The 17,412-nt window shown below is 44.2% G+C and overlaps 1 protein-coding gene across 8 annotated transcripts in view; it reads left to right on the top strand.

Moving 5' to 3' along the window:
• Positions 1 to 17,412, top strand: part of KIAA1328 — a 228,162-nt gene that overhangs the window by 41,554 nt on the left and 169,196 nt on the right. For 6 of the 8 annotated variants that reach the window (XM_083402910.1, XM_083402907.1, XM_083402908.1 and 3 more), the window contains 2 exons: positions 1,038 to 1,132; positions 10,564 to 10,679. In XM_083402910.1, the coding sequence (XP_083259036.1) occupies positions 1,038 to 1,132; positions 10,564 to 10,679 (211 nt within the window). Of the gene's footprint in view, positions 1 to 1,037; positions 1,133 to 10,563; positions 10,680 to 10,720; positions 11,162 to 15,058; positions 15,095 to 17,412 lie in introns of those variants that run through there. The other 2 variants (XM_083402913.1, XM_083402914.1) reach the window with 2 other exon arrangements.

Here is a 17,412-nt window from a genome sequence, read left to right as displayed (position 1 = left end):
ATCCTTCCTGAACCTCTAAACCACCACTTTGTTCAAGCATTAGTCATTAATTACTCTTGGATTTCATCTCTGCGTAGTCCAGTAATTTCTAGTTCATTCTCAGTATTTTTGTTCTGCTGCTGTGTTATTCACTTTGGAGAAAGGTGCTGAAGAAAGGTGCTATTACACGACTGAAATTGAGAATATAATGGAAGACTCCCAACTCAGCTCTCTGAAGGGGCACATTGTATTAGCTGTGGAAATTCAAGACTTAGCTGTTACATGCATGCAGAGAGCTGAAGGGAGCTGAGCATTTATGTAGCATGAAATGCCCTCTGGCGGACAAGGAGTGCAAAGTTAGCCAGTTCTTACAGTAAGGGAGGATGACCAAAGCACTGGCAGTGACATTTTCATTGCTGCAGTAACCTGAGGTTTTCAGTTTCCTTTGGTCCCAGCACAGTAGCAAAGTGGGGTTGAACTAAATGCCGAATTCTGAAATAACCACAGAGGAAACAAATTCAAGCATTTTAAATCTTGAATAGTACTTATTGAAATGATAAACAATTTCCCTCCTATTATTATGACTTGTGTTTAACAAGGTTGCCTTTAACATTCACACATCATATTGTATTGATAGTTATATGATATATTCATGGGTTGACTTTTGTACACTTTTCTCAATAGCACCTTGGGCAGAGCAATCTTTTTCTCCTGAAACAACTGCATTGTCAACCAATTAATAAATAAAATCATTAATAAGGATTACAGAATGGGTAAATTGGCTGCACTCTCCTTCCCCCACCCCCTTTCGAACTTTTCCCTCCAGCTGGAGCTTATCTTTAGAAGCACAATTTAATGGCGAATCCTCCAGCACACAATTTGGGAAATTATCCTACTGGTTGATTTTTTATTGTTTAAAAACTTGTGTTCTCTTCAGTTCTTAATTCATCTGGGGCTGAATATGCAGCCTCTGGTGCTTGAAATACTTTTATTGTAGATTCAGAAACACTTCTTCCATGTTAATGATTGCTTTTTAAAATGCTGATTTTAATTTTCAGGTCCCTGACAAAGGAGGAATGAAGAGTGCTTCTCTAAAGGATTTATGTCCTGAAGACAAGAGGCGCATAGCAAACTTAATTAAGGAGCTTGCAAGGTGAGGATAAACTGTCTGATAATGCATCAGGTTTAGGATGAGACTCTCTTTCCAATTACTGTTATGAAATTTAAGCGTTCATGTTTATTAAAAGCATACAGTGGTACCTCGGGTTAAGAACTTTATTCCTTCTGGAGGTCCATTCTTAACATGAAACTGTTCTTGACCTGAGGTACCACTTTACCTAATGGGGCCTCATTCTGCCACTCTGCAATTTCTGTTCTCATCCTGAAGCAAAGTTCTATTTCTGGGTTAGCAGAGTCTGTAACCTGAAGCGTCTGTAACCCGAAGCGTCTGTAACCCAAGGTACCACTGTATTATCACTCCTTTCTGCACAGGTATGATCAAGAAAGGCATGGAGCAGTTGTCTGCCTTTGTTGCAAGAGACTGCTGCTGTTGTAAGGAAGGTCTTCAAAGCGTTTCCTCCAAAAGTTTTCCTCGTCGTGTCATGGATGTCCTGAAAAATTGTGCCCTATCTCACTTTGCTGTCCCCCCTCAAGCACCTACAAGTTCTTGCTTTGGACTGTGACATACTAACATGGGGCCTGATAGGCATGTGTGTTTGGAGGCTTTGTGTGAAACCAGCACCCATGTGGTCCTGAGAGCACACTCCTTCCAAAAGGATCTTTAGTGGGAGTCACACAGAGTGCTGTCCTTAATGTGTGTATCTGAACCCTCTCAAACGACAAAGGTGGGTCCACATGGAAATAATATAAAACATAAGGAATTTATTATAAAGATAGTTTTAACAACAAAGTGCAGCAGCATACACTCACAATTCTAAGCACATATAAAAGCAATATTCTAACTTTCTAAAATAAGTGTTCTAAATAATTAGAATTAATTAGAAAGATACGTCACAAGTTCGTTCTCTTGGCACCTGCTGGAGTGCTCCTGAAACTGTGAGTGTGCACACCTGTGAGTGTGCAGCTGATCTGACTTGAGGTTGCCTGACTCATTTTGGAAGTGCCATTGCTCTTTCTAGTTTGTATTTTCAGTTCTACGGGATTCCCAGTTGGTTGAAGGAACCTGGCACAAGAATCTTAAAGCAGAGACGTCAGGATTTCAAAACCTGCTCCTGGTGCCCTTTTGCTTATTAATTATCTCATTGCCATTGTTGCAACCTAGCTTCCTGAGGAGGAGTGAACTTTTATGCATTCTTGTGACCTAGCTCTCTATCAGGGATAGAGACATCAGTTACAACACTGTACATCAGCTTACAAGACGGCAGGAGGGTCGTTTCCTATGGCCATCCACTTCAGCCAAACCTGTCTTTGGTTCACTCCTGGACACAAATTGGGGGCAACAGCAAAAGCCTTGTTGCTGCTGTTTGTGTGGCTGTTACTTGCACTGCCCCTTTAATAATCCAGCTGTCTAGTACTGGCTTTGCAGGTGCACTCTAGATAAAGGTAAAGGTACCCCTGCCCATACGGGCCAGTCTTGCCAGACTCTAGGGTTGCGCGCCCATCTCACTCAAGAGGCCGGGGGCCAGCGCTGTCCACAGACACTTCCGGGTCATGTGGCCAGCGTGACAAGCTGCATCTGGCAAGCCAGCGCAGCACACAGAACGCCGTTTACCTTCCCGCTGGTAAGCAGTCCCTATTTATCTACTTGCACCCGGGGGTGCTTTCGAACTGCTAGGTTGGCAGGCGCTGGGACCGAACGATGGGAGCGCACCCCGCCGCGGGGATTCGAACCGCCGACCATGTGATCGGCAAGTCCTAGGCGCTGAGGTTTTACCCACAGCGCCACCCGTGTCCCACCCGCACTCTAGATAGTCTCTGCTTTCTGCCATCTAAGCTATGGTAAAAGGCTGGAACATGTGCTGCTGGAATTGATTTAAGGATTAAATAAGGTGGGCTGTATGTTGGCTGTCTAGTGTCCGGAAGCAGTGCTAATAAGCCTTGCACATGCTTCTCTAGCTCCCTCTGCTCTGCCAATCCCACTGCCTACTTCAGTTATGTTATATTCAGTTATATTCATCATTTTCCTAGTTTAAGCTCAACATGCACCAGTTCCCTGAGGCCTTGAAGCTGGAGTCAGTTGGGGATAACATGTATTGTTATCCAGATTTGTCATTTTATATAGCATCATCCTACAATGGGGATGTTTTGTTAGCTTTGGTTGTAACCAGAGCTAGAGAATGCGTTTCTTGTTGAAAAGCTTTAACCTCCTTTGAGTCATTATGAGGTTCTTGTTCTTCCCACGAGTCTGTGATCACTGCTCTCCTATTAACGTAAGAATGGAAAACAAGGAAAACAAGGTTTGCATGTGTTTGCATATTTGTTTGTGTTCCCTCCTGTATAGCTTGTGGGCAGAATGTGATATTTGGGTACTGAGAATGAACTGGGTGAAGTTATGGGAGAGGAGATTATAATTACTTTCTACCCCTGCGTTTTTGAGCATTCCCTCACAAAGTGGCTTATGATAAAAATTGCTAAGCGAAACAGTTGGACAAAACAGTAATATGTCTGTTGGTCACCTAATAGTCATGATGAGAATCAAGTCATGCTGGGAACAATGGGGGGATTGTATTTTCATTGTCCTCTATCTGAGTATTTTTGGGGATAATTGGCTGATAGCTATCACAGACTGAGATCTAGCCTTGTTGGACTTAAGGCCTAGCGGAGTTTGGCATATCTTATCTTTTTATCTCCAGCAGAATGAACCACAGGGAGCAACCACTAAGAGTTGACCCACTTCAATCCTTCTCTGTTTGTCCTTGAGATGATGCCCTTGTCAGATGCTTTCATTTGCAAGAAACCATATTTTGTCCAGTAGTGAACTCTGAAAACCAACTGTGGCAAAACATGTATTGTGCATACTGTAGTTCATTTACAGGATATCAAACCTGGTCCTGCAAGCTTCTGATTTTGTCCCTTAGTGTGTGAAGAAGGGTTGCGGGAATGCATGCAAGTCAGCCGCTTGTTCACGAAATGGCAAACCATGGTTTGTTATGTCAGAACTGGGCAGAGGTTCCAAAATGGTTGTGGTTCAGTTGTGAAAGATCTTAGGTGTAATCATTAGCATTTATGTTGGTGTTAAATTTATTTCAAACTGGGTTATTTTTTGAAGAGATGTTAAGGGATTATTTTTTTTAATCCTCATTTAAATAAATATATATGCTTTCCCTCTTGTTTTTTAAGGAACACATTTTTTTTTAAATCTCCTCTGTATACATACATTAACTCATTTGAGAACAAGATTCTTTTTAAGTCTTGGATGCTGTGAGTCCCGTCCACCCCCTCCCCCCCCCCCGGGGCCAACTTGATAATTCTACCTTCCATTTCTTGGAAGAAAAATAGAAAGTTGCAGCAACATTAATTCTGAAAAGTAAAATGAGCGTAACACTCTCTTATACTTGGTTTTCCTTTTATTTTTAAACCTAATCATATTTTAATGGATATAATTAAAAAGACCTCTTCACCGTAATGAGGGAGTTAAGCTTTAGTTTCTTTCACCTCCAGTCTTTTAATGCTTGCCATAATTTTCTTCTCTCTTTGGAAAAGATGGAAAGGTTCTTTCCCCCCATTACTATTAACCAGTACTGGTGTAATTCCTAGTAGGCATACTCATTTTTTTCTGTTTTGAACTGTGCATTGTAGATTGACTGCCATACTCTGATTTCTTAGACTAATGCTTTGATCAGCAGGAGTTATTTTACACCTTGGTTCTTCACTTGATTTATTTGTTGCTTTTCCTTTTATCTTGCCCTATATTGCCAAAGGGCAGTCCCAGGGTAGGGGACATTAAAACTGAAACAACACATTATAAATATCAGGCAAGAAAGATCAAACCATGCCAGAATAACAAAATGGACTCAAATCCACTAATCAGTCAGGCGCTAATGAAAACTGCTATGTGTTGGTGTCAGCTGTTACTCAGAAGGGAGGCAACTGTACAGTTGGGGCACCACCACCAAAAAGGCTCTTCCCCTGTGTTGCTGCATAGCAAATTTCAGCAACAGAGCCTTCCCAGAAGATACAAATGAACAGGAAACAACACTTCTTGAGGTATCCCGGTCCCAAGTTGTCACTGGGCTTTATAAGTCATCTTAAGCACCTTGAATTTGGCCCTGTAATATTTTGGCAGCCTGTATAACAGTCTACCTGCCTCATTTCCATACAGATAACCAAATAATCCTCTCATGTCACCAGTGGTGTTTAAGAAAATAACCTGCTTGCCTTGCTGTGTCAAATCGGAAGTCTGTATACAGTGGTGCCTCGCAAGACTAAATTAATTCGTTCCGCGAGTCTCTTCGTCTAGCGTTTTTTTCGTCTTGCGAAGCAACCCTATTAGCGGCTTAGCGCTATTAGCGGTTTAGCGGCTATTAGCGGCTATTAAAGGCTTAAGGGATTAGCGGATTAGCTGCTAAAAGGCTATTAGCGGTTTAGCGGCTTAGAAAAAGGGGTTGGGGAGCGGAAAAAAATCCTCAAGACTCGCAAGACATTTTCGTCTTGCGAAGCAAGCCAATAGGGAAATTCGTCCTGCGAAGCGCATTGAAAAACGGAAAACTCTTTCGTCTAGCGGGTTTTCCGTCTTGAAAGGCATTTGTCTTGCGGGGTACCACTGTAGTCTGAATTATAGAATCACAGAGTTGGCAAGGACCTCGAGGGTCATCTAGTCCAACCCCCTGCAATGCAGAAATTTCAACTAAAGCATCCATGACAAGTGGCCATCCAACCTCTGCTGAGTTCTTACCAGCAGCTTAGCATGACTGTTGTTTTCTTCTCATTCCTGTAACACACCGTCCACTTTGCAGAGTAAGCAGGCCAGTTCTGTATTGTTCACCTTGCGCACTTGCTGGCCTATGCAGAAGCTCCTGTGTGGAGCTGCTTGCTAATTAATTAATTAATTAATTAAGGAGTGTTTATTTATACCTTGTCTACTAACCGAAGTGCTCAAGGTAGCTTACAATATATTTTTAAACACAATAAAATAGACAGTGATACAAAAGTCACAACAGCAGGGCAAAGGTATACATAGGTTTCCCCTTCTTGTTCTCCAATAATAATAATAATAATAATAAATATTTATACCCCGCCCAACTGGCTGGGTTTCCCCAGCCACTCTGGGCAGCTCTGATGTTCCAACCAAAGCTCCATTCTGTGGCTGAGTCTCCTGGTCTTCAATTGTCTGTTGAAGCAGCTAGATTCATAGCTGTCAACTTTTCCCTTTTCTTGTGAGGAATCCTATTCAGAATAAGGGAATTTCCCTTAAAAAAAGGGAAACATTGACAGCTATGGCTAGATCAGAGCATTCCAAATTTCGTGTTCACGACACACTTTTAAGACATGCATCGTTTCATGGCACAGTAATTCAGTTTTACTAGCAAACCCGAGGTTATACTAACCCCTTTCCAGCCCCAGGAGGAGGGGGCATTCACACAACACATCTACACACTGTGCCTGACACACTAATGTGTTGCAACAGACCGTTTGGAAAGCTCTGAGCTAGATGTTAGCCCCGCACAGGCAAGGACTTCTTTCCCTTAGCCATTTTCCACACAAAGGTTCAAATGTTGTAAATCTCAAGTGTGTATCTGTTCAAGAAAGCTTCTTAAGGAAATATTGAGTCTGCACCCTGATAAGAAATGCAGGGGTCTAAATGTTGAAACATAATGTCTCCTCTATGACGCCTTTCATATCATTGTGCAAAGCTTTCACCAGCTTTTGTTTTGCCAGGTATCGCTTTTTCATAGCAGGAGACCTTTCCTGTTACTCCTTCAAATCCTTAATTAAGAGAATTCTGCTTTCGCGTGCTAGTTAAGAATTTGGAGGTAGCTCACTGTTAATGAGTGGAAACGAGCCTCTCCTCACATCTGCTCCTTGTTTTGGACTTTCTAAATGATGGGGGAACCCGATGTCTAGGGACTTGCGTTTGAAAAATAAGTCTTGCCACAGGCGAAAGACAGCCAGAACTGTTTCTCTGTAACCAGGCCTTTGGCTGATTAACCAATCTGTGTCTTTTTAAATGTGTTTGTAGGAGGGTTATTGGTTTGTTTTTGTCTTTTCTGTTATGCATTTTGTTTCTCATTTTGCATTTTTATGTTGTAAGCCGCCTTTTGATCTTTGGATGAAGGGCAGTATACAAATTCAATAAATGAATGAATAAATACACAAACTGATGGACAAATTAATTTGATCCCGAGCTGCATTTTGTATGTTTTTGCTCAGGGAGGAGGTTGTGGCAGTGGTATTCTTCGCCTGAATGCTAGCTGGAGGATAATAGCAGCAGGGGTGTGTAGTCATACTTAATGGTTGACTATTGCAGGAAACAGGTCATTGGACGAGGTGGTCTTTTCTTTTGATAGCAAGGACTCATGTTAACCTGACCTGGTGACCTCAGCTGAGCTCCATCCACCTAGGGAGGGCAACCAAAATGGTCAAAGGCCTGGAAACGATGCCTTATGAGGATCGGCTAAGGGAGCTGGGCATGTTTAGCCTGGAGAAGAGGAGGTTAAGGGGGGATATGATAGCCATGTTCAAATATATAAAAGGATGTCACATAGAGGAGGGAGAAAGGTTGTTTTCTGCTGCTCCAGAGAAGCGGACACGGAGCAATGGATACAAACTACAAGAAAGAAGATTCCACCTAAACATGAGGAAGAACTTCCTGACAGTAAGAGCTGTTTGACAGTGGAATTTGCTGCCAAGGAGTGTGGTGGAGTCTCCTTCTTTGGAGGTCTTTAAGCAGAGGCTTGACAACCATATGTCAGGAGTGCTCTGATGGTGTTTCCTGCTTGGCAGGGGGTTGGACTCGATGACCCTTGTGGTCTCTTCCAACTCTATGATTCTATGATTCTATGAAATCCCCAGGTGTCATGTCAAAGCAGCACCCTCATCCATGATCCATGATCATGACCATGATCAGTATAGCGTTAAATCTCTTGTTTGGTCAGTGCAGGGATTTCTGTTTGTGCAAGAGAATATTCCCTCCCTCTCCTCCCCACATGCTCTGCAACCCTCTGGAGCAGATTTGGGCAGGTTGTGGAATATGCGTCGGGGGAAGAAAATACCATTGTACACATGGAAATCCTTGCATTGATGCAACGCGGTAGTTGAATAATGCCCTAAGCCTTTACTTATTTGCTCATTAATTATTTGCATTTATAGCTCACTCTTCCCCAAATGGTTCCAGGTTGGGTTACAAAAATATACCATTTAAAACAAGTCCAGTGCACCGTTGAAATAATAAAATGAAAACCACTAGTTTTTCCAAAGGATAACGCAAGTAAGTTGCATCATGCTTGTGCTCCTGTCACACTATAGCAAGTAACATGTAGAACAATATGTTCTGGGGAGATGAATCGGAAGTGGAAGTGCAGCAAGTGAGCCAAAGTTTCTGTTTAGCTTCCAGTGATTTCCTTCCTGACAGACCCAGAAATAATTTTTGGCATTTCCACCATGAGGCATAAAGCACTAAAGTACACAGTAATCTCCAGCAGGTCTTGAATAGGCCTTGACATAAATCTGACATAATCTGACAAAGCATGTGTATCCATTTTCTCTGCTGTCTTTTTGGTCACCTGTGAGTAATTGTATCTTCTAAGGCTTATCTTCTTTGCAAGGGCTGCCCCCCTCCCTGGCCAAACACACACACACACACGCTCTGTGATGCTGCTCCCCCCCCCCAACATTTGGAGGAACACTTTCTCCAGTTGTGCAAATGAGCTAGAGTTGTGGCAGCACACATTGGTATAGTACTAGATGCAGATGTTAGTAGTGGAAGCCAAGGCTGTGCCTTATATACAGACACCTGTCGGTATCTGGTTTTGAGGCTCATAACAGCTCATGAAAAAGACACAGATTTGTTTTCTTGCTTATTATATTTCACATTCCTTTGTTTGTCAGTCTGATCGCCAACATGGCTTTTCATGGTATCCTCAGCCAGTTTATCAGTGTTGGGGGATTTTTTATTTCATACACAGAAGAACCTCCCTCCCTCCCCCAGTAACATCAGTTTAAATATTTGACAGCACGTTATCAACACTTGGATTTATAAAAAAGCTGAGATCACAAAATAAAGCAGCACCACAGTTACGGTCCTTAAGGACTCAATCCTCTGGTCCCTGGGGGAGAGAGTCAGGGACCAGCAGAGTTTGCAGAATCCCCTCTCTACAGGTGAGGGAGGAAATGGAGAGGGAGATCTGCAGACAGAGCAGGAGGTCCGCCCTTGGGTCATGCATGGGGCCACCGTTGCCTAGACCTTCCTCCATGATATGTAATGTGGACCAGCCTTCACCAGCCTGTTGCTCACCAGGTATTTTAGGCTGCAACTCATAGTCATAGTTCAAAACAGCTAGAGGGCACCAGGTTGGTGGAGGCTGGTGTAGAGAGTACTGTATTTTTCGCTTTATAAGATGCACTTTTTTCCTCCTAAAAAGTAAGGGGAAATGTGTGTGCATCTTATGGAGCGAATGCAGGCTGCGCAGCTATCGCTGAAGCCAGCAGAGCAAGAGGGAGAGCTGCGCAACGCCTCCTGTTGTGGTGGCTTCACAGCGATGCACGATGAGGGACCGAAGGGAGCCCTTATGGAGCCCCTTCCGTCCCTCATCCTGCTTTGCTGGGAAGCCAGCAGATCAAGAGGCGCTGAGCAGCTCTCCCTCTTGCTCTGCTGGCTTCAGCAGAGCGGTGCAGCGCCTCTTCAGCGAAGCTGGAGGAGGAAAGGAAGGGGCTCCAATAAGGGCTCCCTTCCTTTCCTCCTCCCGCTTCGCTGAAGAGTGTTGCTTCGTCTCGCCCGCCTCCTCCGATCCCCCCAGCAGGGACAACGCTGCTAGGTGGCCAGCAGATCCAGTTTCCCCAAAGGGGCAGACAGACCGGTGGCTCCTTAGCCTGATCCTCCCTCCTCCTTCCTCTTCAACAACATTTGATTCAGAATATTTTTTTTTCTTGTTTTCCTCCTCTAAAAACTAGGTGTGCCTTATGGTCAGGTGCGTCTTATAGAGTGAAAAATACGGTATTTTATGAGGTGGGAAACTTTCAGACATTTGATTCTCCACCTGCCGCTGGAAATGATACGCTCCAACAGCAGATAAGACCCTGAGACTTTTGCTCCTCAGTCAAAGCAAGTCCCACCTCTGCCAGTGGGCTCAGTGTTTGGTCTTGGTCAAGTCACTTTCTCAGCCTTCATTCCCCGTTGGTAAAACAGCAATAATAATGACTCACTTTGTATGGCGGCTGGTGAGATTGAAAGCAATAAAAGGAATCGGCTGCTCTGCTGATGACAGGAGCTATGTAAATGAGCAGAAGCAGCAGTAGTAAATCTATCCACACATTTCTCCCTCCCCCCCGATGTTTCGGAGCGAGATTGGGGTGGGTGGGGGAAGAAGTTGCCCCGAAGCCTAAGGCTGGCCCTGATCAGAAGCTTTCCCCGCTTGTGTTCATGCATAATATTTGTCTGATAGCGTGTGTGTTCTTTCATTCTTTCAGGGTGAGTGAGGAAAAAGAGGTGACAGAGGAGCGCCTGAAAGCTGAGCAGGAGTCGTTTGAGAAGAAGATCAGACAACTTGAGGAACAGAACGAACTCATCATCAAAGAAAGGGAAGATATCCTTTTTTTATTTAAGAGCGGGGTGGGGGGTGGGGGGGAGTAAAACACAGAGTTGCTGCCTGGAATAAAAAGCAAACCGGAGAGAAATAATTGTCCTAATTTATAGCCGGGCATAAATCTCCATGTGCTGCCATTCAGAAGCAATCGGAGGTGACTTGCCAGCATGCACTTCTGGCTCATTTGAGCTTGAAAGTGCCACCCAGCTGTTCCCAGGATGTTGCTTTGCTGTGAAATAGATATTTGTCAACTTAAAAACAACGAAACAGAATTTGTGCGTTAGTAAAATATAGACTTCTCCCTCCCACCTCTCTTGCTTAATCTTGCTCCAGCAGTTTCACGGATGGCTAATGCAGGCTTCCAGAGATATCACCCCGCACTTTGCCTGCATTGTGTACCTGGATGTTGCCGGGTGCCAGGAATGGTGGCCCTGGCATGGTCCTCACCTGGAGCAAATGGCACACGATTGGATCAATGCAAGGTGGGCTTTGAGGTGGCCTGCCTCTCCTTTTTGGAAAACATTGAATAGGCAGAAGGGTCCTCAGTCACCAAAACCACTGGGCAGGGTTCAACTAGTGACTTTCCTCAGTAGAAACTGTGTTCAAGGACTTCTGCCTGCACAATGGGCCTTTCTCCCCTCTCCTTCCTTCATCCCCCCTGAAATTGGTTCTGTGGGGGTAGGAGAACCTCCAGAACAGCATGCAGGGGGCAGGGAGGAGAAGGGGGGGGGGTGTTGGTTGCCCTGATGGAATGATTGCCTTAGCATGACTGAATTCCTCCCTTTATCTCTGAAAACCCCATTGAAACAAACAGGATTACGGTATTTGAAATTCCAACATAGTCGTCTGTTACAAGACTTGCACAACAGTGAGATGACTTGGGCTGAATGATTCAGAATAAAATTGCTGGCGACTGCAAGAGACAGTGATCTCAGGTAGGGTAGGGTGCGCATGCCCAAATTAAAAAGAGGATGTTGGTCAGGCATTGACCCTTGGCAGGGGCCAGGCCCTTGGCAGACAGGAGTGTCTGACCTACCACTGTGGGTTCATTTCTTAACCAGAGCTAAGAGTGCTAATGCTAATCTGTCAGTTTGACTGACTGACTGATGGTTTGATCGCGGTGTGAAAAACAGAACAAGAGGTACCTGGGCAGGGGGGTGGGGTACCAAATGGCACAGTGTCATTTCCCACCTTGCAGCCAGATTGGGTGCAAATGTAGGGCTTGCTGCGTGTGCTTCTGTAATGTGGGGTGGGATTTGGGAAGGGTAGGGGCAGTGAGTAAAGCAGAACATTGTTCCGGTATCCTTGGTAGACCTTAGTGTCCAAGCGGGAAGCTGGGAATCTCCCGCTGCCACCCCCGATCCCCCTGGACAGCTTGTTGCTTGGCCTGGGAAGTTCATTGGTTCCAACTCCATAGCTTGATCTGGGATATCACCTGATGGGACAGGCAGGGCTGCAGCTCCTGAAGGATTCAGAAATGACACAGCCCTCCCAGTGATGCCACATGCACCTGCCTTATGCGTGTTCAAAAGTTAATGGAAATATCACACTTGTAAATCTCTCTCCTTTCCCCCCTCCCCACTGCAAGGTGTGAGTAAGGAAAATCCCCGCACCTTGCAGAGAAGAAGGCAGTGATGCTTCTGAATACCAGTTCCTGGAAACCTCAAGAGGGGAGAGTGTTCTTGTGCTCAGGTCCTGCCTGTTGATTCCCCACAGGGATCTCTTTGGCTCCTCTGAGAACAGGACGCTGGACTAGATGGGCCATTGGCTTGATCCTCTCATTCCAGTTAAACAGCTATTCTTCTAGGGTATATTACTTGCGTTGACAATGCCTGTTCTCGGAATTATAATGTTGCATTGACCACACACACAGCTTCAAACAAACAAATATCCCCCAGTAGAGAGATCATTGCTTGTAGAATTATTTGATGAGAGGGCAAAACACCTGATGCCACATTGCAGCCCCCCATTTTGGACTCACAGCTGTCCATGGAGGCGCAGGTCAATTCTGTGTCCAGGGCAGCTGTCTACCAGCTCCATCTGGTACGCAGGCTGAGACCCTACCTGCCCGCAGACTGTCTCGCCAGAGTGGAGCCTGCTCTGGTTATCTCCCGCTTAGACTATTGCAATGCACTCTACGTGGGGCTACCTTTGAAGGTGACCCAGAAACTACAACTAATCCAGAATGCGGCAGCTAGACTGGTGACTGGGAGCGGCCGCAGAGACCACATAACACCAGTCTTGAAAGACCTACATTGGCTCCCAGTACGTTTCTGAGCACAAATCAAAGTGTTGGAGCTGACCTTTAAACCCCTAAACGGCCTCTGCCCAGTATACCTGAAGGAGTGTCTCCACCCCCATCATTCTACCCGGATACTGAGGTCCAATGCCGAGGGCTTTCTGGCGGCTCCCTCACTGCGAGGAGCCAAGTTACTGGGAACCAGGCAGGGGGACTTCTCGGTAGTGGCAACCGCCCTGTGGAACACCCTCCCACGAGATGTCAAAGAGAACAACAACTACCAGACTTTTAGAAGACATCTGAAGGCAGCCCTGTTTAGGGAAGCTTTCAATGTTTGATATATTATGGTATTTTAATGTTTTGTTGGAAGCCGTCAGAGTGGCTGGGGAGGCCCAGCCAGATGGGCAGGGTATAAATAATATATTATTTATTTAACTGTGTGATTGGGTATTAGGGGGCTGAGCCTTGATGCTTTTAGAACAGAGTTTGAAACTTCGTACTTATTTGCTGTGTTCATAGTTCCTTCAGCGGCGCATTGTTCTAGGCATCAAGTTTTGCATATGCTTATGGATGTGAGGTGGGATGCACACTCCGGGGGGCATTCTTTCTCCTTTGGCGCATTTCTGCACGCGTAACTTCCATTAATGCTAATGAGTGCTACTGAGCTATCGAGAAGGAAATATATCCCTTTGGGTTTTTGTTTTTACCTTTATTGGCGAGAGACTATTCGAGCATAAATACTTCTTTCAGGAGAAGTCTGGCAAAGATGGCAGAAGGTTAATACATGCGATTTTACACTACATAAAACTCTATAAAAACTAGAAACATAAAACAAGGACATAATTTAAAACAATATAATTTTAACTACGCGAACACTTATCCATCATACATGAATGATTCAAAATCCTTCACATACCTCTGATCAGTTAATTTCAGTTCTCTTGAAGTCTGCTCAGTGGCCAAGGAACTGTGTAAATGACTTATCAATCTGGAATACAAATGCTTGGTCTTCTGCAAAGAAGGGGAGGAAACTGGGTGCTGTGTTGGAATGTGGGAAGGCACCTGTTCGGGACATGCTTAAAACAAATATGGGATGGACACATAGGTGATGCGCCTCCCACCCCCTGACACTTTTATGAAGCTGTTAAATTTGTGTTAGACATCTGGGGGTGTGCAGGCAGTTTCCAAGGTGCATTTCTTTTTATGAACACACACTTCCTGACTTCGTTTCTTTACACTGGGCACCCCAGAAGTAGCCAGAAGAAGCATTTATTTTAATGGCTGAAAAAGCCCCTAACACTTCATAGAATTGGAACGATTCACAGAATCATAAGAGTTGGTGTTGACATTAGGGGCCATCTGGTTCTACTGCAATTGGGTACCATATCTTCGATAGTCTATTGTTGTGTGCTGATGTTATGCTTGCATGTTTTTAAATGCGAGCTTCTATCCTCTAGCTGCGGGGATGGTTGAAAACACTGTGGTGATTTGGCATTGTTTGCTGTACGGTAACATTGGTTGGGGGTGAAAATAAGTAGGGAAATCATTAACCAGCTCAAGAGAAAGGGTTATCCCTCAGGTAGAAGGGGATTTTGTGGAGCACATTTGTCTCAGCAACTCTTTTCCTATGCCTTGGGATAATTTTAATAGGCTTTCTTAGAGGAGTGATATATAATATTTCTGAGAAATATTGGGTTGTGCCCAGCTGAGATTTTCTCTGACTAGACCCATTGATATCAATGGACCGAAATTAGTAATGCCTCTCGATTTAGATGACTCTGAGCATGACTGACAATGGCTACAGCCCCATGAAGGTAAGTAAAGAGGAACTTCAGAAGCCAAGTTCTGATGCGAAGAGTATTTTTCCACTGACGTCAGAGAAGGTTGCAGCCGGTCAGCATTGCCAGGGAAGCGTAGATGAAGCAGATCCAGTTTTAATCAAGATTGCAAACAATCGTAAGGGGAGTTCATGGCTCGTGATGGTTGTGCTGTGCTGCCCCCACTTCTAAGTAATTTCTGTCATCTTAGCCTTAGTGGGACATTGTGTTGAACCAGTCTTGGCTCTTGACTTCTGAAGATAATGGAACAAATGAACAGCTTTGAGCATATAAGATTTGTAAACATAGTCTGTTCCTTTTAGGGGCTTGAGGTGCCTGGGAATGCTCTTCATGGATGGGTAAGAGATTTATGTGCCTTAGGTTTTGGTGGTGTTTGCGCGTACGCATGTATGCAAAACCGAGGTGTGTGACTGTCGCTGATGGTCACAAGAGAGACCTAAGTTGGTGTGTATATGGGTGCATGCTGTGTCTATTTATGACAATCACTTTAGCTATGCTGTATATTTATAAAACACATTCGTTACTTTTTCATACAAGACGCACAGAGTGATGTACAGAAAGTTATAAAAGCACATTTCAATAATACAAAAAGTAAAAGAAAAAAAATCAGCAGTGAGCAGAAATAAAAAGGAAGATGATGATGAACAATGCTCAGTTCATAAGCAAAGAAATAATTCTGGCACTCTTTATTACCTTACCCACCATCTTGAAGTGTGGAATGAGCTCTGTTTTCAGAAGGGGCCTTGAACAATACAGAGTCTTGAGTTGGTTATTTCAGGATCCCATGTAATGCTATGCAGGTGGCTGTGTGTGTTTGCTTGCTGATGGCAATGTGCTTAAAATGGACCTTGTCTTTGTGTTATGACCTTTGTCAATCATGCCTTTGATCATCTCTTTAATGGCCTAAGGCAGAGACGAGAGGCATACAAGCTACATGCAGTTCCTTTGCAGTTGGGCAGGGCTGCTCTCATACCCAGAGTTCTTTTTCCTGCAGTCCGTAGCATTTGTGGAACTCTTGAGAATCCTAGTATTTACAAAAAGATAAAAAATATGTCTCCGCGCAGAAATTAAAATTGAATATGTGTTTATGAACATTTCTGGTGGGTTCTCCAGTTTGGGAAAAGTTACCTTCCAATAGCGTAGAGCAACATTAGCTTGAGTTGGCATGCAGTGCTGTGCTTGGCCTGGCTGGACATTAATGATCCGAAATTGCATACCAACTTCCATCTCTTAGTTAGCCAGGCAGGTGCATGATTGATAGTTTTGGTAGTGGTTTAGCACCCGGTTACAGTCACTGCCAGTACTTAATAGCCTTGTGTCTCTACAAAGGGCAAAACAGACATTTGTAGCCTTGCCACATGGCTCAGAATTTGGCCCTTCTGGCACACGGAACACAAGTAATCCGAGAATATCCTTGAATCAGTATTGCTGGTTGAGGTATTTAATGTACTGTTCTGGTTCAGGTTCTAGAATGCCCTGTTTTGCAATCTGTGTTAAACAACGGCTTAATTCACACCAGCCCTTTGTTCCTCCTTTGCTCCTGACTGTGTCAGGTGGGTGAAGGTACAAGCTGGATGTGTGAACATGGGCTCATAGTTTGTTTCTCTCCAAACAAACCATGAATGGAGCCAAGTTTCTGGAGGAAGCAAGCCATGAGACTGGGTTCACTAGACTCTTGATTTGTTTCCTTTCCCACACACCACAGTCAGGGGAAAATTGCTAGTGTGCATTAAACCATAGTTTATTTTAAAAGTGTGGTTTAAAGTTGCATGTGAACTGAGGTCACTGTTTGCCACATGGCTCTGAATATCACTATGTAATAATAATTGTGAAGGGAAAGGAATGTAATATTTCTTCCGGCCTCGGTCCAGTATACCTGAAGGAGCACCTCCACCTCCATTGTTCTGCCCAGACACTGAGGTCCAGCGCCGAGGGCCTTCTGGTGGTTCCCTCACTACGAGAAGCCAAGTTACAGGGAACCAGGCAGAGGGCCTTCTCAGTAGTGGCACCCATCCTGTGGAACGCCCTCCCACCAGATGTCAAAGAGAAAAACAACTACCAGACTTTTAGAAGACGTCTGAAGGCAGCCCTGTTTAGGGAAGTTTTTAATGTTTAATAGGTTATTGTATTTTAGTGTTCTGTTGGAAGCCGCCCAGAGTGGCTGGGGAAACCCAGTCAGATGGGCGGGGTATAAATAATAAATTATTATTATTATTATTATACCTTCGTGGACTCTGTGCACATTGGACCTTTCAGCTGCCAAAACTAGGCTTCACAAATTATGGGTAAGGAATGTATTGCGTAATTCTGAACCAATTCACTCTCTTTTCTCTGGAAAGAGACGGTTAGTTGAAGAATGGAGAAAAAGAGCCGATAATTCCTGAGTACCCAGCCTTTGAAGATGGTGCCCATAGTGAGCATCTTGGCTCCCCACTAGTAAAGGTTTCCAAACAGTCATTATGGCCTAATGGATAAAAGCTCAGCTTATTAAAAACTCCCTGAATATTTATATGCTCAACCATAATGGTGGCATCAGTTAAATAATATATGTATTTAGCAACTTGTTAAATGTAGAAGGCGTAGTCAAGGGCTGTTGGGTAAATAACACATGCCCTGAAATTTTTATGAACTCCTAAACTAACATCAAGGAAGACCG

Source organism: Podarcis tiliguerta (assembly GCF_965153285.1).
Source record: "Podarcis tiliguerta genome assembly, chromosome: 11".
In the NCBI taxonomy this organism is placed as follows: Eukaryota; Metazoa; Chordata; class Lepidosauria; order Squamata; family Lacertidae; genus Podarcis; species Podarcis tiliguerta.
This window is presented reverse-complemented; position numbering and strand designations above follow the sequence as displayed.